Source organism: Juglans microcarpa x Juglans regia, chromosome 6D, assembly GCF_004785595.1.
Source record: "Juglans microcarpa x Juglans regia isolate MS1-56 chromosome 6D, Jm3101_v1.0, whole genome shotgun sequence".
Taxonomy (NCBI): domain Eukaryota; kingdom Viridiplantae; phylum Streptophyta; class Magnoliopsida; order Fagales; family Juglandaceae; genus Juglans; species Juglans microcarpa x Juglans regia.
In genome coordinates this window covers 35138881-35164497 of record NC_054604.1, presented here as the reverse complement: position 1 = coordinate 35164497, position 25617 = coordinate 35138881, and the positions used below count along the sequence as shown (strand labels likewise).

The following is a 25617-nucleotide window of genomic DNA, read 5'->3' as shown; positions in this document are numbered from 1 at the left end:
AGATCCATACGAAAGAGAATCCAGCGGACATGCTGACGAAAATGGTTACAAGTGAGAAGCTTGAGCTATGCAGAGACATAGCTTGGATGGATAGCATCTAGGTAAATGGGCATGGAGGGGGAGAATTGTTGAAATCCCTGCCCCAAGCAAGCAGTCAACAATGACTGCTTGCTTCTCAACCTCCAGCGCACAGCGCCCAACGCCCAACTGTCTATTGAATGCATATTAAATGCATTCATACGGTAATGTGATATACATTCGCTTATAAATTGAAGCTCCATGCGAGAGCTTCAGACACATCCAAGGAAGAGAAAAGAAAAGAGAGAGAGCCTGGAGAGCTCTGAGAGAAAAGAAGAGAGTTGAGTTGAGTGGAGTGTGATCCTCCTCCTCTGTAATATTTTCTTGTGTACTACTATTTAATAGTGAAGCTCTTTTCTGTTGATGTAAGCAGTTGCCGAACCACGTTAAATTCTTGGTGTCACTGAGTGCGTAGAGTGTATCTTTTATTATCGCTTTTATCCCTTCCGCCTTGTTGATTTTCCCAACAATTCATACAAGAACAGACATAATGTACTTGATTTTAACGTACGTACCTTCAATGCGATAGGTCGATTGGCTTTCTAGCTTAAAGATGGCGGGGCTTTCCAATTCGTGTTATTGGTAGTTTGAGCATCTATGCCCACAATCTCTTTCACTATGAAACCAATTTATACTGTAGCTGTGTTTTTCTTGTGGAGAGTGAGGGAATCATCGCTAAAAGACTATTTGCGGCGATAATTTGTCGCCGCAAATAGAATTGCCTGACATACCCCTTTATGGGTCTTTGACGGCGACATTTTGGGTATATTTTTGGCGATTTTTAATCATCGTAAAATGTCTCGATAAAATCACGAATCCCCCTTCTTTCTTTTTCCCCATTCTTTCATTTCCTTCTCTCCCTTTATTCTTTTCCCCCAGTTCGATACTCCTTCTCTGAGTTTGCTACTGCCCTTCCCAAGCCGTGCCTGCTACCGTGCCATCACCACCTCGCCGAGGAGGTGAGTCTCCCAATCCTCCCTCTGTTTCTTTTTCTCTGTGTGTGTGCGTTTCTCTCTCTCTCTTCGTCCGTTTCTCCCACTCTCTATTTCGCCCTAATTATCTCTCTCTCTCTCTCTCTCTCTCTCTCTCTCTCTCTCTCTCTCTCGGTTCCATCGTCGCATGTGGGGGATCTCGACTGGAGCGTGGACGAGGGGCTGCTGCTCAATGAATGGGTCTCTGTTTTTCAAAAATTTCCCCTCCCTTTTTAGGTATGTGTATTGCAAACATTTCATCTTAGGTTCAGATTCTTATGTTGAATTCTTGCTGATCACAGGCATCGACTTTGTTGGTAAGGTTTAGCTTCTTCGTCTAGCAGGCTTCTTTTTTCTTTTTCCTCTTTTTCTCATGCAACTGTACTTGATTTTTCTCGCTGGGTTTGGTCTTGGATGTGAATGAAAGAGTGGGTTGATCGTATTTTTCTACAAAATTCGAGGCTTCATCTGGTTTGTGAATTTTGAAGGGTTATATTGTGGGAGCTTTTAGTATATTCACTGACTCGAGCCATTAAGGCTGCTACCTCATGTTTGGATATGAACAGAATCTGGCTCTAACAGAGTGTTTTAGAGTCATATTATGTTCTTAGAAATTGTCCTGAGAAATTGAGGCATGCGTTGGAATTATTAGGGGTAAAACCCTATGCCACAAGCTAGGCTGGTTGCACAGCCCACATGCTCACACAAACAAATGGCATTATTTCTGTTCTGCATGTTCATATTCAATTTGAATGATATAGGCAATGGAATGGGCAAATGCCTTATTTTGAAAATAAAATATGTAGTTTCATATTCACCATGAATTGTTTCTCGATTGGAATTCTTGTATAATTTTGATGATCTTGAGGACGAGGACTCTGGTTTAGGCTCTGTAGTATGTAATATATAGCAGAATAAGTTGGTTTTTTTAATGTTTGTATCATTCAGTTTTTATGTTGGAGCCTAAAGTTTTATATATGTTTTGTTGGACTCATTATATTCTCTCAGACTTGTTCATCCAAGAATCATAAACAAGAGGTTCAACATCTAGAAAGACTGCTGCCTCATTTGTTAGTATTTGTGGCATGTGTTAGAATCATCTTTCAATTTGATTTTGCTGGTTTGGTATCTTGAGACTTTCATTTCACTTTTGTTGTGTCTTGTAATTCTTGTATAATTTTAATGACCTTGAGGATTTTGATAATCTTGAGGACTTTGGTTTACGCTCTATAGTGTGTAATATATAGCAGAATAAGTTGTTTTTTTTTTTAAGTTGGTTTACATTACCAAATTATTGAGAAAAAATTTCGTCTAAGTGTGTTAATATATCTAGTACTATGGCTCAATGATTAGAGAATTTATAAAGTTTCCATAACCGACTTAGGAAGTAAACAAATAATTAATTATATAGTTGGGATTAATATGAGTGATCACCCTTCTTTTTAATTAATTTATTATGTGCAAATTATACCTTGTGCCGATGGTATTAATGATCAATAGCTATATCTCCATTACTGAGATTCGCTATTTTTCCTGCAATTTTATTAGACAATATATTCTATTAGAATTTAATTATAGATGATTTTAGTAAATTATATATATATACACACATATATGTTAGTCAGCTAAAATAACTAGCAAATCTACCTCATTACCATTGATCTATATGCAACTTGTGTTCTAGTTTCAAGATTTTGACTATTTGAAGATTTTATTCAAAGCGAGAACATAAAGACAATAACGAAGGTAGGGGAATAATCACTGCACATGATGTTTTCCAGTACTACTGCATGCATGCTTCAGTGTTTTTTTTTAATGTTTATATCATTCAGTTTTTATGTTGGAGCCTAAAGTTTTATGTTTATTTTGGTTGGACTCATTACATTCTCTCAGACTTGTTCTTTCAAGAATCATAAATAAGAGGATTAACATCTGAAAAGACAATTACTTAGAGCCACAGAAGAAATAAATAAACTGGAGGTTAGTACATATCAGAAATTTGATGCTTTCTCTTTGGTTACTATACAATTTTTGGCTATGAAAATGTTTACATATTTAAAGTTGATGTGGCTGTATGTGAAACCCATATGTGTACATTATCCAAGATTGCATTTGGTGAATCTATTGCAAACATATTTCTGAGGATGTTTTGTCAATGATACATGTGAAATCCATGTGTCATGTTTGTATCTTCAACTTTTATATGATATTTACCTTTTAGGGACATTTATTTTTATTCTTTTGGTTAATTTTTATTGTGCTTGGATGTATATTTATTTTCCTTAAAATATAAAATTAGTGCATCTCTTGGATTTTGATGAATACGATGTTCTGCATTTATATATATATTTTTTTTTTTGGCATAATTGTTCTTTGCTACGAATCCTAATTCGCCGCATATATATTTTTTTATATGTTTATCATTATTTTCGGCGAGTACTATTCGCCGCAAATAGTTGTTTCCTGAGACCTAATCTAGCGCCAAAAATGATTCTACCTTGCGTGAAAAGATTATTTTCGACGAATCTTTTTCGTGGAAAAAGAAATCCCATCCGACGAAATGTGAAGGTCACCGTAATTGATCAACACAGACGATTTATTCTCGGCCAATTTGCTGCGAACGCGCATCGGTCGGATGAAGTCTTTTGTGGCGGAAAATATACTTTTTGCGGCGAATACTCATCGCCGCAAAAGGCCAGATTTTTTTGTTGTGTTATGGTCCTTCTCTTGAACCAAGATCAAGAATTTGAACTCGCTGTCTCTCTTCCTACTATTCTTTTCAGATGGGTGATATAGAGTGGTTATTTATAGATCAACGTATAACTAAAAGCTCGAGAGTACAAAACGTTGGACCAGAATGAAGGGTAGGATCATGAAGTCATTGCTCATGCGAGAGAGATGAGAAAAGTTTAAGGTTTTTTTATTTGGTTATGGTCACGAATCTTGAGCCGTCCTGCGGTACCTTAATTGATGATTTGATGAGATTTTGGCTTGAAATTTGACGTTTTCACCACTCCACATTTATAGATTCAAAATCGTAGGTGATATATATGAATTAGCTTTCATAACCTGAGAATGTGCCTTATTATATTCGCTTCCATGAAAGACTTTTGTTTTTTAGTAAAACATACTCTTTATTTGCAATAAAATCTTTTAGTACATGACTGTTTTTCAACCTGCAATATACATCTTTGAATTAAATCAGGCTCATCCTCCATCCAGATTTGCTCTCCATCACAAGATTGAGCAAATAATTTAGCTAGCATGCATGTCATGCTCGCTTCTGTTTCATATTGCATAAAGTTGCCATTACATTCCCAAATCGAGTGCATGCATGGCAATTCTTTCGTTTATTTTCGATTTGCAATATGTATACGATCGAGGATTGCATGGAGGAATATCGACTCTCATGATCATGTAACACTTTAACGATAATGTCATGCTGAGGTTTCGGAGCAATAATATTATAAAATACTGTTTTTATTATTTTATATATCAAAGAAATCTTATTATTACCATTTAGTACCGCGTGTCTTTTAAGGGAAGAAGACATTCAAAAGCATTTTAACCTAATTTTTTTTTTTTTTTTTTTTTGATAAAGCATTTTGACCTAAAAAATTAAGGATACATCATATATAGAATAGACATAGTCACACCAGCTTCCTAAATTAATGTACGCCAAGCTGATCTCCGCCTTCAATATCACATTCAACTCTTCCAGGTAACTGCTTGTAATTACATACGGATTATCTGATGAAAAACAAAATTCTAATTAATTTAAACTTAATTCACAAGTTACATACGTACTTTGTCATGACTACATTAATATTAATAAAAAAAAAGAACTTTTTTTATATTTATTTTTATTAACTATAAAAACAAAGAAACATTAATAACAAGCAATTCGCTTTTCAGATGTTGACCATTTTGTGATATTTTTAATAATTAGACCATGTTCATGACAACTAAAACATTGAGTTGAGAGATGAGTCGAGATAGTTTTAGATGAGTTAAATAAAATATTGTTAGAATATTATTTTTTAATATTATTATTGTTTTGAGATTTGAAAAAGATGAATTGTTTATTATATTTTATGTAGAAATTTAAAAAAATTATAATGATGAAATAAAATAAATTGAGATGAATTTCCAATCCAAACCGTGGCCAAAACAGAAATACATTGATGTTAAAAAAAAAAAAAATACATGATTGCATGAACAACTAATCCTTTGGGCTTTTCCAATAACCACAATTTTAATTCATATTACACGTTGTGAGGCTTAAAGCAGAGCCGATTTATATGCTAATATGTTAACAAGAGGCATCATGGGCCATCTATGTGGGTCCAATGTATTAGAGTGACTATGACTAGGAAGGCCCGTTTTCTTTCTCCCATCAAAGGTCTCACTCCACAACTCATGACTTGGAAGGCCCGTTTGTTTGGTGGCATGGCATCCACTTATTCTGGAAATTTTAGCAGAACCAGAGCAAAAAACTTCATTACCACGACAGCCAATTCGGGCCGAAAACAAAAGGTTCATTGAAATTCTCTCCGTTTCAAGTATGAGATCATGTGGCACCTCTAACTATTCGAATTACCACCACCACGTTTCTACCTTAATGATTAAGGTAGGATACTATTTTAACACTAACAATACTATTTTTTCAATTATAAGGGGAAAAATAATTCCTACCTTACTTCACTTTCTTTGTCATTCCAATCCTCATGAGGGCAATATAAGCAATGAGCCGGTAAACCACGAGCATGATGGTCAAGGCAACAAACGCGACGGCTTGCTTGTTTAGCCCCACTTGCTTTATAGGCGGATACTCCCCAACCAAACAATACCCAGCAGGAGCAGCACAAGGATACGTATCGCTAAGGCTGTATTGACACCCTAACAAGAGCTTGTATGTGTAATAGCTGATGGAGAGGTATTTGATCCACGCTATGAAGGGAGGCACGTGCTGAACATAGTATCCACCAGCAAGCATGAATGATAGCATTATGACTGATCCAAGAGTGGCGGCGGATTTCTGGTCCATTAAGGAAGCACCAAGGGCGAGACCTAAGCCTTGAGATACTAGCACGCTGTATAGCTGGACAAACAGGGTGAGCAAAAAGTGTCCGGCGCTGGCTTTGAGCCCTGCCATCCAGTATGTGATGGTGACGAAAATGGTGGGAAGGACAAGCTCCATAGGGAGGTCGGCAACTGTGCTTGCCATGAAGTATGATGAAAGCCTGTACATTCCTGAAGAACGTTCCTTCTCGAGCATCAATCGCTCCTGGGGAAGGTGAAAATGGCTTGAAATAGCGAGAAGAAGCCCCAAAATCCAGATTGGAAGAAGAGCAGCCCAATCTGTCCATGTAAAGTTTCAGCAAAATTATTCCAGTGTTTAGAATGTGATGTTTTGGATGGCATTATTCTTTATGTTTTTGTACTTGTCTTAGCATATTGAAGGTATAAGCATGCAACATAATTTCATCCATCTTTTATTCAATTCCAAAACTCGAATCTTCGAAAACTATGTCAAATCAAACTAGTGTCATTTAGATCTCTGCAGAATAAATATAAAGATTTGTTACCAGATCCTGTAGGTGGTAAGCATTAGTATGCCACCATAGGAGTCCCGAGAGAAAAGCTATCACCACAACTTGACCAATCTTGAGGCCGGAGAATGATTGGTGCTTTCTTTCCTTGACCCCTCTTCTAAATAGAATTGAAAACTGTTGCCACCAAGTTGTGGACCACCTCTCAAATTGCCTGTCCTCCAAGGCGACGTGACTTTCATTAATGTCTGTTCCTTGAAGTTCGGCCTTCAGTTTGTCATCAAGACGGCATGTATAGGCAGAGGACAAGCTCTGTTTAACCGGGATGCTATCCTTGTTTGAATCATCCGACGCCACACCTACAAAAATTAATCCAGAATGATGCATGTTGGACATCGTGTACATATCATGTACAAAGTATTAATCATCTTAAAAAGAAGTGCAAATAATCTGAATCCGGCAACATGTACAGACTTGCCCATCAGATGATGTGAGATTATTGTACGCTAGCTTGTGAACCAAACAAGATACTGTTAGATTAATGTAGTTCTAGCCATTTCAAACTAATTATTGTTCAAATTCAGGAGAAGAAGCCACTAAATTCAAGTGGAATTTTAAGCGAATGCGCACGAGAAAGTGGAAGACCATATACATGGGAAGCTGGAAACAAACAAAATTATGAGACAACTGACTGATCAAAATCCCCCGAAATGCAAACTGATTTCATGTGACCAAAACTCGAATTGTTTTCTATACACACTAGCAGTCAAAGATAAAACGACAGGCCTAGAGATAAAAATAAAAGGGCAAGGGATATTTGCCCAAGGAAATTTCCCAAAATTTTAACCATATGACATTATAGGAAATAGTTCTGAAATGAAATTTGTAAGTTAACTAGCACGTACCATTGGTTAGATCCAAGAGAAAATCTGCGGGATTCATGGCAACCGACGGGGAATATCCAATGCTGGAAAAATATTCAATGGCTTCGGATCCTCTCCCAAAATACAAAGGGTTTCCTTCGGATAACAATGAAATCTTATCGAACATATAAAACAACTTACTCGAAGGCTGGTGTATTGTCATCACAATCGTTCTACCTCCTTTTGCTAGCTCCCACAACGTAGATACAATTTTTTGAGCAGTTGTCGAGTCAAGACCTGATGTGGGCTCGTCCAATAATAGCAGACTAGGGTTTATGAGCATTTCTTGTCCTATACTAACCCTCTTTCTCTCTCCCCCGGAAATCCCTCTCAGAAATGGTCCTCCAATAATGCTATTCTTGCATTTAGATAGCCCTAGTTGAGTTATCACAGCTTCTGCATGCTGAACTTTAGCATCTTTCGTGAAGTTATTCGGTAATCGCAAAAGGGAAGTGAATACTAGAGTCTCAGTCACGGTGAGGTGGGGATAGAGAACATCATCTTGGGTAACAAATCCAGTATTTCGTTTCATTGCATTGGAGAAAGGCTTGCCATTGTAGGTTATGCTTCCACCAAGTCGGCCACCAAGGCGGCCTCCCAGTGCAGTTAGCAATGTTGTTTTGCCACTGCCAGATGGGCCTAGCATGGCCAATATCTCTCCCGGTTGAACCATGCCTGTGATTCCCTTCAGTATCATTTTCTCCTCCGACCTGGCCTTTTTCTGACGTATTAATCCCCCTTTCCTAGGTTTTATCTTGTAAATAACGTCCATAAACTGTTCAATCAATCAAAATAGAAATGAAAAATAATTAACAAATCATCTTTTGTAATATAATCTGTTATATTATAGACTTTGAATAATCCAAGAACTAGAAGATCATGCATGCATGGACAATCTTGGATGAGATTCATAAAAAAAAAAAAAAAAAAAGACATTAACGTACTCGATGATCTTAACGTACCTTCAATGTGACAGGTCGATTGGCTTTCTGAAAGATGGCAGGGGCTTCCGTATCAGTCTTATTAGTAGTTTGAGCTTCAATGTCCGCCATCTGATCTTGCACTGTGATCTCACTTTTCGACAAACGTCCTTCTATAAGCCTTCTTAAGGATACAAGTAATTGAATCTATCGCTTCCAATAAATTTAATCAATCTATTTCTATATTGGACAAAGATCATGAATTTGATCTATTTGTTATAGATCAATATATAGTTAATAAAAGTTGAAGAGAACAAAACGTTGGGATCAGAATGAAGTGGGTCACGAAGTAATTGCTCATGCGAGAGAGATGATCAGAAGAGTGTTTTTGGATTTGGCTATATATGGTCAGAATCCTTAATTGATCATGATCTGATGATGAGATGTTGGCTTGAAACTCTTGATTTTAGGTTTGGGCGTTTCCACAGCTCTCTCTCTCTCTCTCTCTCTCTCTCCCCCACATTCTGTTACTGATCGATCTCCACTGCACCAGTACTCCACATTTATAGTGCCAAAATATTACGTGATATATATGAATTAGTTAGCTTTCACAACCTGATAATGTGCCTTATTTTCGCTTCCATAAAAGACTTGGGAACTCATCCTTATTTTAAGTAGGGAATTTTCCCAAAAAAAAGAATAAAAATAAAAAATAAAAGAAGGAATTCAAATTTAACAAATTACCTGTTGCCAAAAGCATTTTAGCGTAAAACGATACATCTGCATAATCACACTGGCTTCCTAATTGTACGCCATATAATTTGGAACAAATCACACTGGAAATTCTTTCCCAAAGCCCAATATCCATGCTAACTTATTGCTAAATACAATTAACTGTACGTAAAACTTGTATAGGATCTTTTTCTTCAAGCTATTTGGGTTTGAGAATTGAAAAACCTATAAAAGAGAGTAGAGATTTTTCTCTAGGGAATGAAGTTTTGCCTTAGAACGTCTAATGAAAAACGCAAAGCCCTTTTATATAAGCAAGACCATGAATCCACACTAATTACTCCGACAACTTTTGGGCTATTTTCATTATTTCATCCATAAAAAAATAGCAAGGGTTAATCACTTTATTTATTAATGGCAATTATCTATGCTTGATAGATGAAGTGAACCACCTTAAGGAGACAAATGATTTTCTAGGGAAACCAAACCAAAAGTCTAACATTAACTTCTTCACTTCACGTACAAGGTAATTAGGATACCAGCTGCCATATATGTTTGTTGATGCTGATGGAAGAGAGATTATACACGCAAAATGTCAACTACACCATCCCAATTGGGCACTGATCGGCCTAGCTCTCCGTCTGCAATATCACATTTATTAATATACCCACAATTTTGATAAATTGCACCACACAAAAGCATGTGTGCTTATGCTGTATTTATAGACTCTTTTACATACAATATGACGATTATAGATTTTATATAGATATTATAGATTTTTATCTTTATTTTATTTTGGAGAGAGATTTGGATTTGGGTTTAAACTCTTTTCTTACCCACCAGAGATATTAGACTTGAAGTTGGACTCTTGTCTTGCACTGTTGATGAACTGAATAAGTAGCCAAACTCTTGTACATCCTCTGGCGATAATTAATTACACCGGATTTTGAATTCAGATTTACACGAAGAAGTCAGCTGGCCGTACGTCTTTCTTTCGATCGGAATGGTAGGCTGCACCTGCACTCAGATCATCGTTGGGCTGAAATTTTGGATCGAGACCCTTTTATTGGGCTTTGATAGCCGCCGTACTAATCCCACTCAGCCTAATTTTTCAAAGTTGGGCCACTAGTGATATTATTGATTCCTGCCCTCTTCGTTTTCTAAATCTAACCGGAAAAGATGGAGGTGGGAACAGAGTCATGGCTGAAAGATATTTATTTTTGGAGCTTTGTTATTCTTTCTCCTCATATACCGCGCTCTTTTTTGTTTATTTTTATTTTTTAATTTTTTTTGGTTTCATTCTTCTTAAACTTGTTGAATTCTTCTATACATCATGATATGAACCTGCGAGAATGAAATCTTTTAAACCCATAGTCAATTTAAAAACTCCTCAAAAAAGTCAAAATCAAGTCAATGAATGGAGAACCTAGACCTGATGAGAATTTGTTTCAAGAACCTAGATTATATTAAAATCTAGACTCGTAGAAGAACCCGTCTCAAGAACCCAGATTACAAGGAGGAACGTTACAAAGATTGTGATTTACTTTTGATTAGTTCAAAAGTTCATTCAAGAACAAGAAGAGATAAACTCAACTCACAATGAATAAATTCTTCAAATTTTATAAAACTCATTAAAATGAGGCAACAAATAGTATTTAAATTAAGTTCATCTTGAGTGTTAGAGTCTTGCTAGCTTCATCCCAAGTGAATTGTATCAATCCTTTCATTGCCTACTTGATATTCTTAACTCTTGACCTTGTAATTGACCCACTTAGAACTTACAAAGAATCTTTAAGATTAGGTCCATCTTGATGCCCATCACATCATCTATATATCACATATTTAGTAAGAGAAAAAAAAAAATTATGGTGTGTAAAAATGATAAATAGAATTTTCTTATTTTTGGGATCGGCTGATTTTTATTTTGCAATGCATTAAATTGCCCACCCAAATATGCCTATTTCTCTCTATAAAATATATTTAAATTCGAAACTAAAATTCAACTGTCTATTAGGATTTTTCGGATATCTATGGGTTTAGTACGAGTTTTCGGGATCTATTATTGATGTCCTACTAGAACTCAACTGTCTACTATATTTTCACAATCTATTTCTAAATTTTTTTAAGATGACGACTATATTTAGTTTTATTAATAAATCCTTACTTATTATAGAAAATTAATACTTTATGTAAAAAGAATATAGAGGTTACCGTATCTGAAATTCCAAAACTAGACTCTTATGAAAAAACAAATATTATTAGCAACAAACAAGAATTAAAATACAAAAAGAGACTAAAAATTAAGGCACGAAATTCACAGTTCAAAGCAAAAGTTCCAACCATATATATATGGTATGTCTGAAGTGCAAAAATGGACCTGCATATATTAAATTTGTAACATGATTGTTGAGTGTTTGTTAGGAGGTCATGTATGGTCCAACTCATGATAAATTCAGTGTGTAAAGTTGGACGTTAAGAGTGTTTGAAGGTGCATGTGACAAAACGTACCATAATTTAACAAAAGAGCAACCAAATAAAAGGCCAGTGAATGAAAGCATCGTCCCCAGTACCGTATCCATATAAAGATTATAATCTTTCGGTACATCATGGCTGCATGAACTCCACGCCATAATTAATTTTTTTTAAAACAGTACTGAAAACTGAAAAAAAAGGAACACTAGTGCAAGGCAACTGCCAGACCAAAGACTGGTAGTTGGGAATGGAAAGTAATAAAGAACTACAAGATAACACATCCTGCCTTCCCCAGCGAGTCATGCATTACATGACAAACCTTATCAACCGAACATGTAATCCACTAAAATACGATGCCAGTGTCTGTACTGGTTCATGGTCAGCTCTGATTTTAATAGGAAATTATGCATATGACATAAAAACAAAAAACAAAAATTGTGTGTAGAGGGAAAAGAAACAAGCATGAGCTTGGGAGTAGAGATAGCGATGGCGGTAGTGGGGTTGTGGGCAGTTTATTTGCGGCCAATGTTGATGAGATATGCCGGGGAGCTGACAGAAGTGATGGGCTACGCCATTTTCCGGATTATGAGAGGCACGCCTTCCTTTGCTTTCTCTACCTATCTTCCTTACTCTTCTTCTTTCCTTCACTGGCAGTTTTAGCTCCAAGCAACTCTCTGCACAAGCATACTATCTACCTAGGTTTAGAATTAAGAAGAATAACCAATCTATGATCAATCAATCTCACCCAAAGAAGAAGAATCGAATCTACTGCACTACTCCCTCTTTCTCCCTAATTTGGCTCTGAATCCACACCCACCCATATCTGTATACAGTACACCAAAACCAGATCCTTACCTAAGCGATCTAGTAGTATCTATTTCACATGAACAATATGAGGAGCTCGGAGATACTAGGCCGGGGGGCATGTCGATGCTTTCAATCGATCGAGGAATTGGAGAAAAGTCTGGAGCTCCCTTAGCCAAGCTCAGATCGATAGCCGATGCCATTATCTTGTGATCGATGCAGGGTGGTCACGATCTCGCACTAGCTCGCAGCAGATCAGGATTGCATGCAGCAACCTAGCTAGCTAGAGAATGCTGCTAAATTATCAGCTATGTCCATTATACGGCATAATTTTGTTTGATTTCCTTGCTTCTTTAATTTTTCGTTTTTCTTGTTTATCTTTTAAAAATTGTACGTGCTGATTACGGGACAACTCTGTCTGAAAAACAATTCATATTTGATTTTGGGGTTACTTTCGGTTGATTTTGATCTTGATTGAGTAAAGAAGAATTGATGATCTTGATTCAAGCAGCTGCAGTTGTCTTTCTGGAGAGATTTCATAGGCCTGATATCCTTATCATGAAGCCGATTAATTTAAATTACATGTAGGGTCACCAGCAGGTCGATCCAGTACTTTGCGTTCCTATGTTTTCCATTGACTCATGACTTGGTCATATATAAATGTACTTTGGGAATATACAAAAATATATTAATTGCTTACCAATTATATTCTTTTTACTTTGATAATACGTACGTACTTTTATATGTTCAGACAATCAATACTGCTAGCTGATGTTATACAGAGACGCGGTTCATATTATATATAGCTAGCCGACCCATAAATTAATAATTAATATAATTCTTCAAATTTTCAACATTCACACTGCTTCGTCTTCTGTGATTATTAATAGAGAAAAGATACAATCATAAATTGTATAATCGTCGTATAATTATTTAAAAAAATAATAATAAAATATAAAATTTATATAAAAAAAATTAATTTTTTAATAATAAATCTTACTCTTTTTTAAGACGATCATGTAATAATTATAGATTTTAGATTAGATGTAAAATTATTCTTATTAATATATGTGCAGTGATATTTGGTTGATCTGTACTAGAACTGATGGAAATAAATTATAATTAATGCAGCACATGCAGCAAATTGTGGCCATAAAAATTAGTATTATTTTTATTTTCGAATTTCTTATATAAATGATAAAATGAAATGCTATTGATCCTAATTAATCAAGTGGAAAATGCATACCCTTTTTTTTCCCTTTTCTGGGTAATCGGCATTTTAGACGACAACGTGAAAAAATACATTGGAAAATAGCTTGACTGATCAAATTAATATACATGATCAATACAACCGGGCCTAAAAAAATATACACCTACGACTCTTTTATGACTATTTTGTTATTTACTTCAAATTAACTAATATAATTGTGTCACTTTATTAAAAAAAGTATTTTTAATTTTACATAAATATCCTTCATTTTAAATAGAGTTGTAAAATATTTATAGATTTATCATTTTCTAAAAAATATTGCCATGACAAGATCAGTACTGGTACTGTGCAAAGGGATGAAAATTGACTACTCTTCTTTATATTGTAATTGTAGGTGTCTCTGGCATTGGCATTAGACTCATCAAATGAGTTCAATCTTTAAAATTTGATGAATTTATGTTTAAAATTATTGCATTAGATTCACCAAACACTAAAATCTGAAATTTTGAGTTATAGTACATTCCAATTCATTTTCAAATTTGAAAACTCACTATTCACACTCTATAACTATTATTTTATTTACTTAAATTATTGTTTCCTAATTTTGTGCCATAATATATTTAAGTTCAAAAATAATAATTTAAGTATCAAATTAAATTATTAATTAACATATAGTTAGTGTAATTATAAAATATAAAAAAAATAAAAATATTATTATTAAAAAAATAATATTATATTATTATTTTAATAAATCTAATGGTTAATATGGGTATAGAGATTTTGAATTTATAAAAATATGTAATTTTCATTAAATTTTTCAAATTTTAAAGATGAAAATAATGAATCTCGACTTTAGACCGTACAACCATCTACATCAATAGAACTCAATCTGCAAAAAGATCAGTCCCGCTGCTCTACTTGAGTATTAATGCTGCCACAGGGCATGAGATTCTTTTCCGGCTAAATATTTAAAAATTAAAATAATTATTTCGTAGCCTAAAGTAGAGATACGTATTAAGTATTCTCATGATGTGAATCATCTTATTGATAAAATATATTTTACCTTGCGATAGAATTAGAAGTAATTAATAATAAATTTTCAAATATATATTAAAAATGCCAGAGAAAGTTTAATTTGATATTTAATTCATCGCTCGGCACAGTAAAAAAGTATAAATTGGTAGAATAATTCCTTTATTTGCATTGATTAAAATATAATTAAAAAGTACTTTACATGATAAGATGATAAATACAACAAAAAATATGTATAAAGGATATGTGCTACAGTTACAGACTTTACCTAATTATCTTTTGTTCCTATATTTTTTGAACTGAAGAGCTGGAACTGATCTTTAGTTTGTTATTGTTTGACAAGTCTTAAGTCGTGCAACTGTTTGAGTCTGAGTAGGATCCTTAACATGCCCCTTCAAGCTCATGGGAGGTGCAACAACCATGAGTTTAACTTTTAGAATTAGAAACCTCCCAGCAATAAGGCCCTTGGTGAAAATATCAGCACACTGCTCATTAGTGAAAATGTAATTAATTACAATATCTTTGTGAAGAACCTTCTCCCTAATGAAATAATAATCAACTTCAATATATTTAGTCCTTGCGTGGAAAATCTGGTTAGAAGCTAATGCAATAGCACCCAAATTGTCGGATCCTACTTAGACTCAAACAGTTGCCACAACTCAAGACTTATCAACACAGTAACAAACTAAAGATCAATTCCAACTCCTTAGTTCAGAAAATATAGGAAGAAAAAATAATTAGATAAAGTCTGTAACTATAGCACATGAGATCCTTTTGTACATATTCTTTATTGTACTTATCATGTAAACTCTTTATATTCTAATCAAGGCAAACAGAGAGATTATTCCGTCAATTCATACTTTTTTACATGGTATCAGAGCAGAGGTCCTGAGTTCGAACCCTAACTCTAGACTTTACTTTATTTAATTAAATATTCTACGTGTTGGACTATCTATTGAAAAGGAGTCTGGCCCACACATGAGGGGGAGTGTTAAGATATAAAATAAATAATAAAATCTACTTCTTCCGATGAGTTTAAGTTTTTGAGACAAGTGATGATTTCAAATGCACTACAAGAAAAATTAACATTTGTGATGGATTATTTATGACAATAATGATTATTTGCGATGAAAACAGACCCATTTTAACAAAAAATAGATATTTTTGTAAGAAATAACTAATCACAATTTTCTTGTAATCCGAATTTAGAGTTACGGAAAGGAAAGTATCCCCTTCATGCGTACGTAATAGGCTATTGCAATTATGTATTTCATCATTATTTAGTCCTCTGTAAGTAGGTACAATTAATAAATGCGATCTCTCTCTCTCTCTCTCTCTCTTCTTTATAAGCAAATGTGAGGGTTTAAGTTATTAACTATCCTTAACTATCCTGAGATCTATCTCATTAATCCCCTCTCCAATTATTTGTAGACGAGTGTTGAGCTTTTTCTAGATTTTGTTACAAATTGATTTGGGAAGTTCTTTCAAGCATTATTCAGTATCCACGGCCCATGGTTCTAAAGTAAATAATATTTTCAAAGATTAAAACACTGCGCATCAAGAGATTGTACAAATGAAGGCAAGTTAACAAGAGATTTTATTGTCTCAACAAGCAGATCTAGAAATGCATTTGCGAGAACAACAAAATGGGCAAAAGGAAATAATATGTATTAAAGTTCAAGAATAGATTCAGAGAGAGATGATGGTGTAGATGGAACACGCAATGTCACTACGTACAGCATGAGGATCACAGGGCTTGAAAGAACAAGAAGAAATTATTTTTAATCTTTTTATAATTTTCTTCCCTAAGCTTTGAAAACAATTTTAATTATTGTCTATGTATTTATATGATACAATTTGATTTTGAATATATAATATTTTTTATCCATTTCTTATAAATTCTTATGAAATTTAAATTTCAAAGCAAACCCCCAACATTCAAAGCGTTACATTCGATTTGACGTTTGAATAGAAATAAATTAGAACGTTCGATGGCAAACTTTTGAGCATATATAGCAATGTTCGAACAAATATGACTACGTTCGAAGATGTGGTGTACAACATGCAAACGTAGGTGTGTACATCCAAATGTTGCTAACTTAACGATCTAACAAAAGTTTAACTGACGTTCAAACTAATTATACGGTAACATTCAAACTACTTTTTTTATTTATTGTTCGCACTAATATAATCTAATGTTACAACATATATATATATATATATATGTTCAAATGTGCGCCTACTACAATATTTGACGATAACGTTGGAAGATTATTTGGGTGGCACAAATGAACCATCACAAATTGGATATGACGTTCGAATGATAAGCCAAAGGGCGGAAATATATAGAACCATCACAAAAAAATATTTTCTGTGATGATTAAACAGTAACTATATGATCAGTACTAGTACTACATGTACAATAACCACGGCTAGGCTTCCTTCCATATTGGAGGAATTCATGAATTGCCACCCGTGGGTCATAGAGATCGACATGGCCCTCAATCTTAATGATGCATGACCATTGATTAGGGTCTACGGACCCACAATTTGATGGATCCCTATGCATGCATCCTGAGTTCATCATACAGATCAGGCCTTGGATCTCCAAAGCTGCAAAGGATTGTACGTGGGGGTCTAGATCTGTCTAGTCAACCTACAATATAATTTATCCTAGAAATCTATATTGTGCGTGCATGGTTTCGAGACACGTATATATATGTCGTTCATCTTAATTTAAATTGTGACATGGTGCAAGTTAGCTGCAATATCTAATGTCATGCACATTAATGCAGGTATCCTTGACTCTTCTCGAATATCTGTTAATTATAATCAATCGGCCGCTCATTATATTATTCGATCGCTAGCTCTTGGTAGATAGCAACATCCTTCTGTTGATTCCAATTAAGGGCAAGAAATATAAAAATCGTGTATTCATGATCAGAAATGTTAAGAATTGATCAGAAAATAGAAAAACAAAACTGGCCGGGGAAATATTAAAGCCATTAACAACGTACAACTTGTATTGTTCGATCGATACATTTTTATTGAATATTCATTCAGCTATCAAAAATGGACAATTTGACAACAATATTGTACTGAAATCATGAACAAGGATGAAGTTCTGCATTCTTATTCCGTTTCATATTAGTTTTATTTTCTAAGATGCGAATTGAAAGAATTTGCCGTATTTGTGTGATAACATCCGAATTGGTGCTCTCTTTAACAATGAATAAATGAAGATTTGGAAAAAAAAAAAGATATTCAACAAAAAAATGATGCAGAACTAATTATTAACAGGATTGACGAGGAATATATGATCATTTTCCTGCAGTGTCGTTATCAATATTCCTTCATTATTGATCGGGAGGATTGAGATCATTTCCGAAGCTTCATCTGCTCTTCATTCTCAAGCTCTATCAAGGTCTTGATCACAGTTTCAGAAGCACTTCTTACAACATCTGCAAAGTTCCTGCAAGCGCATGAACAGAAATCGATTAGATGAATACTAATTAAGATCTTCATGCTTATATTATGAGAGAAATTAATGCATGAGATACATCGTGTCTGAATATGCGCTGAAAACAAAAGAATTAATATATTCTTACCCCTTGAGGGAATCGAAACTAATGCCAACGGTTTGCTTGGCCTCTTCGACAGCCAAGCTAAACCTCCGAAGCTGATCCTGCTCCGCACATACTCCATTAATTGGAACGCAAAGTTGAGATGGCTTAACGTCGCAAAAGATTGGAATGACCTTCTTCTTTGACTCCATGAAAAGAGCCAGTTCATGAAGACAAAAATACGACTTACAGTAGTTAGGCGAAAAAACAGCCACGCCTATCTTGCAGCTACGAATTGCACTGTCGATCTTTTCGAACAGTTTGTCCCCCGGCTTCATGTTCTTGTTGTCCAAGAAAGGACTTAGGTTGTGCCGGGAGAGATGATCATAGAGCAAAGTGGCTAAAGTTCGCTTTGTGTCAATCCCTCTATGGTTAATGAAAACATCACAGGCCGGTTTAATGGCACGTTTAGCCAACTGGAGAGAAGAGCGTTGCATGGCTTCTCTGATCTATAATATTAGGCTATTAGCTTTTCTTTCCTAGCTAGTTTGGTAATAGGCCGAGTGCTTGTACTGTATATGAGCTTCAATCTCTTGCCTAGTTTGTGCTGTTTATATATATGAGAATTGTGTATTGGGAATTGTTGGTTTGCATTGCCTTAAATACAGATTAAAGGCCGCTATTTATAATCGATCAACTTTCCGTACGTAATATTTGTATAGTATATAAAAAGTTGGAATCTTCAACTTTTAATTGAAATTTTTACTTCTTGAGTTGATTTTGAAAAAATAATGTTCGCAATTTGATTTGACAGGAGAGGAAATGAACAAATTTTTTTGACCACCTCTGAGAAAAGAGACCTTCAAACACGTTCATTGACTATTTCTTTCTCTGCATCTCTCTCTCTCCACCCCCACGGCCCCACACCGCCTCCTTTGCTACATCAACAGGGCCGGGGGCACTTTCTCCCGACAAAATTCCGTTTAATTTCTACGTAAATGTCGAGGATCGAATATATATACTAACCTTGTGAAAGACGCAGATAGCTAGCGAACTTCGGAACTCAGTGCTGCCTCGATTGCTTGGAATTTAGACATATATAAGTTCAAAGCAACTGCCTTGGACTGAATTATCGTTTATTTCTTAACACAAAATAAGGAATAGTACTACTATGATTTTTACTGCATATTGATATAACAAAACGTTTTCTTTGACTGTTTGAATACAAATTAACGTTCTAGTGAACACGAAGGAAATTAGATACGTGGTGAGGAATTCCCAAAATTAAATTGATGGAATAAGTAGGGGTTAATTCGTTTTCATTGGCTTCGAACAACATGAAGAGAGTCAAGAGACCAAATGTAATAATAAAATATGATTTTGGCAGAAAAGGCTGATCATTCTTGGCTTTGCGCGCAAGGAATTAGTTGAGCTTTTTTGACTGTTACCTACAACGTGTATTATCACTGCTCCTTTCCCAACACTAGGGAAGATTGACCGAGACAACAACCATAGCGCTCGCTGTGGAATTAATGAGATATATCATATGTGCCAAAACATGCCCATCTATCTTCCAGGGACCAAAGTTCCATTCGAGGTCCATCCATGATATATGCCAAGCTCAACACTTTTCTTTTCCAGATCTATTTTGATTTCCGTATCATCATATGACTCTAGCTATAAAAGCCACGTAAGTCACCATCAACTTTCTAAAAACAGCATGTTTCATGCACACAGCTCACACCATGCATGCATGCTTGCACCAACTGATCAGTGCCGGCTCAATGCATGGTTAGGCCATTAAGCAGTTGCTTAAGACCCCCCAAAGAGCAAGGTCCCAAAAATTATTATAAATGCCTAATTATAAGTGCATTTTGGAAAAGAAAAATTAAAATAAAGTTTAAGATCATATAAGGTAATGTTATATAAGTTTATTTATAATGATGATAGAACCTATATATGCATGCATTGATGAGTAAGAAAAGCCTACAATTCTTTCAGAATATAATTAATGATATATATTAAGTGATTATGTCATGTTAAAATCTAGTAGCTAGCTAGCCTCATTTAAAATTTTTTGTTTTAGCACGAGTCTTTCTTAATTAATTTGGATCTAGGGCTTTGCATGGGATTATCCTATTGTACGTTTGGCGCCGCTAGCTAGCGTATGTTAATCCAGCGGCCATAACTACTCTTTTGTTTTTTAACAATCCTGATCACTTTCATGCAGTATTAATTTGCTTGATCCTTGCATGAAAATTCAACGTTAAAAAACGGGCCGGGACAGAATATTGCGCCATGCCTTACGTACGTGTCATTTTTAATTGGTTTAATATAAATACTGGTTCCTCAAATCTGCGTCCAAAACTAATGTTTGAGACTTTGAAACTCAACCACGTTGAAGGGTATTTGCGCTTGTGCGATATATATTAATTGATCGATCTCAACAGTACCTATAATTTGCCAAAAACATACCTGCATGCATATATATATATATATATATATATATATATTAGCAGCTTGCTTCCTAGCCACTTTCCAAGCTTTATATAAAAGTGCCTTTTAAAATCTAATTTTTATTCAATATTGAAAACTTTTGGAGGGGGGACAAATAATTCCCGGCCAATAGATTAATGGGCTGTTTTGGCTTTGATCAAATTAATTAGTTATAGAATTAATGGGAACAACGACCTTACCGTTGGCGCATGATGCATGTAATTATAATATAAACTTGAAACGTGATCTATATATTCTAATCAACCTAATTATAAATACTTAGCCAACAATATTAAGTCTAACAAAACCTAATCTTTGCACATTATAAGATGCATGCAGCTACAAGGCTTGATTACAAATCTCCGAAGTTCGGTCTTTTCGAAGAAAAAGATCAAGGTGCAGTTTCGGCCACATGCAGCGTATGTACCAAGCTAGCTTAAAGTTTTCCCACCATTTTTTTTTTCTTTTTTCCTAATTGGAAAATTGAGCCCACGAAAGTACCTGGCCAGTGGCCATAGTTTAACTTATGTAGTCCTATCAGTTTTCCCCGCATTCACACTCCTGAAATGGTCCCGCTTTGATTTTGGGCACGCTTTTCCAAGCGAATTCATTCAATCAGGACTTACTTTCTAGGAAAGTTAGGGCGTCGGTCAAATTAACGTTTCTATATATATACATACCACCCAATATTATAACAACTTCTTAATTGTTAAAATTATATATAGTACTCTTCCTGATATATATATATATATATATAATATATGTATATTGCTAGGAATTAATATTATTATATAATTTGTAAACAGTAATTTTTAAAATAATATTTTCGATACGTACGGTACATCATCATGTACAGTACTTAACACTGGCTCCCAATTGAAAAAACAAACAGTTTTTTGGGACTAAATAACATATATATACATATATATGTATATGCTAATTCCGAAGTAATTGAGATAATTAAGTTTCCAAAATAAAAGACCAAATTAATATATGCATGAGCCCTGTTTAATTTCTCCTTAATTATATATATATATATATATGATTCATAGAATTAGTTAGGAGAGTACGTACATACGTACGTACATGATGATTTTCCAAGAATAGATTTCGATCGAATACAATGCTTAAGTGCATTTGCCTCCTACATGCATGGGAGTTGCGCTAGCTGTATAGCGCGCTTCTAGTGGGTGTGGTGGTCTTACAACTATTTTCAGTATGAGTAATATTACATACAGTCATGATATACGTAAGAGTTATTGTATCGTACAGTCGTTCTTTGAAAAAAAATGAGATTTATCATTAAAAAATTAATATTCGACCTGGACGTCCAACTGCAACTAAATATAATGCTAGATACAAATTTTAAATAGATAAATATTATGTAGAAAAGTATAGATTTTTCTGGAAGATGAAAATAGATTTTTTTTTTTTTTTTAATTGATCAAGCCTACATTTTTTATAATAAGACTACACGAAGCTTGTTTGTTTAAAATTCATACAAATCATTATTATGGAGTCCATTTTCTTAAAATGATCAGTACGGAGTGCGATTTTCAAAATTGGATTAATGTTGCTTGAATTAATGTTGCCTCTGACTAACTGCGTGCGTATAATATTAGCGCCTTCTATCTCAGCCCGGTGAATGCTTAATTTGTTCTGCACGTTCCAAAGGAAACGTCGAAGAAGAACGAGATTACGTACCGTGCGAGTGAAGCAGCTAGCCCAACAAAACCCGGCCGGGTTACCTTGAAGGCTTGAAAATCGAACGATCTCTAGCCGAATATTGAATCCTACGTCTGAGATTATTCATTTTCTTTAGTGGAGTTAAAATCCATATATAGGTCTGAGATTTTTCTCTATACAGTACTAAAAGGGGAAAAAAATAAAAAGGCTTTTACTGCGATTTTAGCTGGTAAACAAAAAATAAAATAAAAAAGTGATAGACGGTGTACGTAACTCTTACTCTAACTATATATAAGTCCGGTTTGAATATGATGAGATAAAATAAGATATTTTAATTAGTAATAAAATTTTTTGAATTAAAATAAAATCAAATAATTTATAAAAAAAAAATATGTATTTGAATAGTGAGATGAAATTATATAATTTTTAATTTTTGGAATTTGAAAATCATTTGTAAAAAAATATGTAGGTTCCACTGTTTTATAGAGTACTCAGATTATGTATTGTTTATGTACTATTTACGTCAATTTTCACTATTCATACACTGTCTAAATACTGTTCATGTCTGTTTGACACTATTCAAGCACTGTTTATGTCGGTTTTTACTGTTTTATATTTTTTATTTACTGTTCATTTAATTAGATGTTTTCAAAATTTAAGAAGTTTCGTTTGGAAAATAAACTCATCTCAACTCATTATTATAACTTTTTCAAATTCCAACACAAAATATAATGAACAATTCAACTTTTTCAAATTTCAAAATAATAATAATATTAAAAAATAATATTCTAACAATATTTTATTATCTCAACTCAACTCAGTTCAACATCCAAACGCAGCCAAAATATTATGTTTGGATAGCCAAAACTACTGTACGGTACAACTTCATATGAGATGTTTTCATCTATATTAAGTACTAACCAAACCGGGCCCGTTTATTGATGATCAAGATATAACAACTTATCTGTTCATATTTGTTTTTGGAAAATGCTAAGCGTCTCGCTCCCAGCGGGAGCTGGGAGCTACCGCTTAACATTTTTGTATGTGTTTTTATGTATTTTTTTTTACTTTTTTTATATAGATTTCTTTAACAATTTTAAATATTTAAAAAAATAAAAAAAATTCATAATATCATTAAAAAATACTTTCTTAATCACGAAGTAAAATAAAAAATTACTTCATGATTAAGAAAGTATTTTTTAATGATTTTTTTTTACTTTATGATTAAGCAAGTGTTTTTTAATAATATTATAAATTTATTTTTGTTTTAAATATTTAAAAGTATTAAAAAATTTTCTATAAAAAATAATTGAAAAAAACATCAAAAAACACATGCTAGAGCCAGCGGTGGCTCTAGCAATACTCTTTTTTTTTATGCATATATATTATAGCAGTTAATGTCGAAGCATAACCTACATATATACAATAAAATAATGCTTTCGGCCAGTCCTGCGTAAATCCTAAGATATTCCGAAACCAGCTTATAAGACAATATATATTATTACATCCAAATCCTAAAGAAAAATTTTACCAAGCAATTCTATACCACATATGACCTACTAGGGAAAAAGAATAAAGATCCACATCAGCAAGTGTATGGTGTCACTACAACAAAAATGACATTTTGCGTCAAATGAAATCACTGCAAAAATACCTAAAAACGTCACAAATAATTAAATCCATCCAAATCCAATCGCCACCAAGTAGATGCAACTGGAGTGTCTTAAAAGATTTATGGTGGCGAAACTAGTGTGGGTCACAAATAACCAAAATATTTGCAGCAAATTCTATCGCCACAAACGTGTTTCAATTTAGACGCAAAAGAGTTAGTCGATAGTTAAAAAAACATAATTGTGGCAATATATTTGTGCCACAATTGAAAAAAATCGCCGTAAAAAGAGATTATTCCCGAGTTGTTTTTAGTGTCACGAATATATAGATATCGCTGCAAGTATTTGATATTTTTGGCGAGAAAGATATTCACAAATGTGCTATTCTTGTGATGCAAAAAATTTGACAATGAGGTTAAGAAATACATTTGTGACTAACTAGTAGTGTTGCAAATATAAACAATTTGTTAGGAAAAATTTATTGCCAACTCCGAAACTATTGTCACAAAATAATTTTAAAAAAAATTACGCATATTACATTATATTACAATCCATGAAGCAATTACACAAAGTACTCACTTTTTATTCTAACCAATTACATTATATTACAATCCATAAAGCAATTAAATTATATTCTAAGTGTGCAACTTTAGACTTCTCAAGGCACATCAAAGTACAAAACCTGTCATGATCATCTAAGGTTCTATTTAGTTGTTGTTGACCGGTGTGCTTGAGCCCTTCAATTATCATCTAAGAAAGAATGAAAATAGAGTATTAGCACGCCAGAATAAGGGGCAAGGTGAGAGATAGAGAAACCCAACCCAACATATAGTGGTATAGTGAGAGTAAAAGTTTTTTAGGTGAAGAAGATTACAAAGAAAAGCATAGGATCACCGACAGCATAAAATACAATCTCCATCAGAGATCTAGAGCTACACAAAGAAATTATTTAAGAAAAAAATCCATAATGTTTATGCTTGTGTTTAGAGTGCAAAGTAAATAATGAGTGAAAATAATCACTTTCTCCCGAGTAATACTATACACTACACTCTCATCCTATTTTAATCATACTAAATAGTATGTGGCACATTCATCACCATTAGATGATAAAGAAATATATAATAAATGATCATTTAATGGTGATAAATATATTATATCATACTTAATGGGATGAAAATGGGATGATAATATAGTGTATAGAATTTTCCCTTTCTCCAAAATACCTTGATGTAATATCCATAGCACTACTTTGTTGTTGCAATGTGTCCTCTAGTAATATCCTCAATTAAAGTTAGTCAACATTCTTACGACTCCATGAAAAAAGATAACATCAGAATAAGGTTTATAAATGCAGGAGACTAAAACTCAAACTATAAAAGGCATTCAATTGATCATGCTCATACTTCATTAACCCATTTGGCTTGCTTGATAAGAAAAATGCACAAGTCTTGCCGTAATTTCCATTACTCTCAATCCATCTATGTGGCTGATAAGGCCATGGATGTTAGACACACAACTTAAGCATCATCTCAACATGAACACTGTTGCTATTAGAACAAAATCATCTTCAA

General features: G+C 34.0%; 2 protein-coding genes across 2 annotated transcripts; both read right to left on the bottom strand.

Annotated features, from left to right (window-relative positions):
• Window positions 1-5593: 5593 nt before the first annotated feature.
• LOC121234533 (ABC transporter G family member 9-like) lies at window positions 5594-8687 on the bottom strand. The gene is given in 5 exon segments (XM_041130497.1): window positions 5594-6338; window positions 6341-6410; window positions 6638-6960; window positions 7507-8299; window positions 8487-8687. Coding segments are annotated over 5 exon segments (1869 nt in total). The 5' UTR covers window positions 8577-8687; the 3' UTR covers window positions 5594-5745.
• Window positions 8688-18069: 9382 nt separating this feature from the next.
• On the bottom strand, window positions 18070-18751 carry LOC121235574 (TIR-only protein-like). The gene is made up of 2 exons (XM_041131917.1): window positions 18300-18751; window positions 18070-18163 (listed from the first exon to the last, which is right to left on the bottom strand). Exons 1-2 carry the CDS (start codon window positions 18749-18751, stop codon window positions 18070-18072), a joined length of 546 nt encoding a protein of 181 aa, XP_040987851.1.
• Between the last annotated feature and the right edge of the window lie 6866 nt (window positions 18752-25617).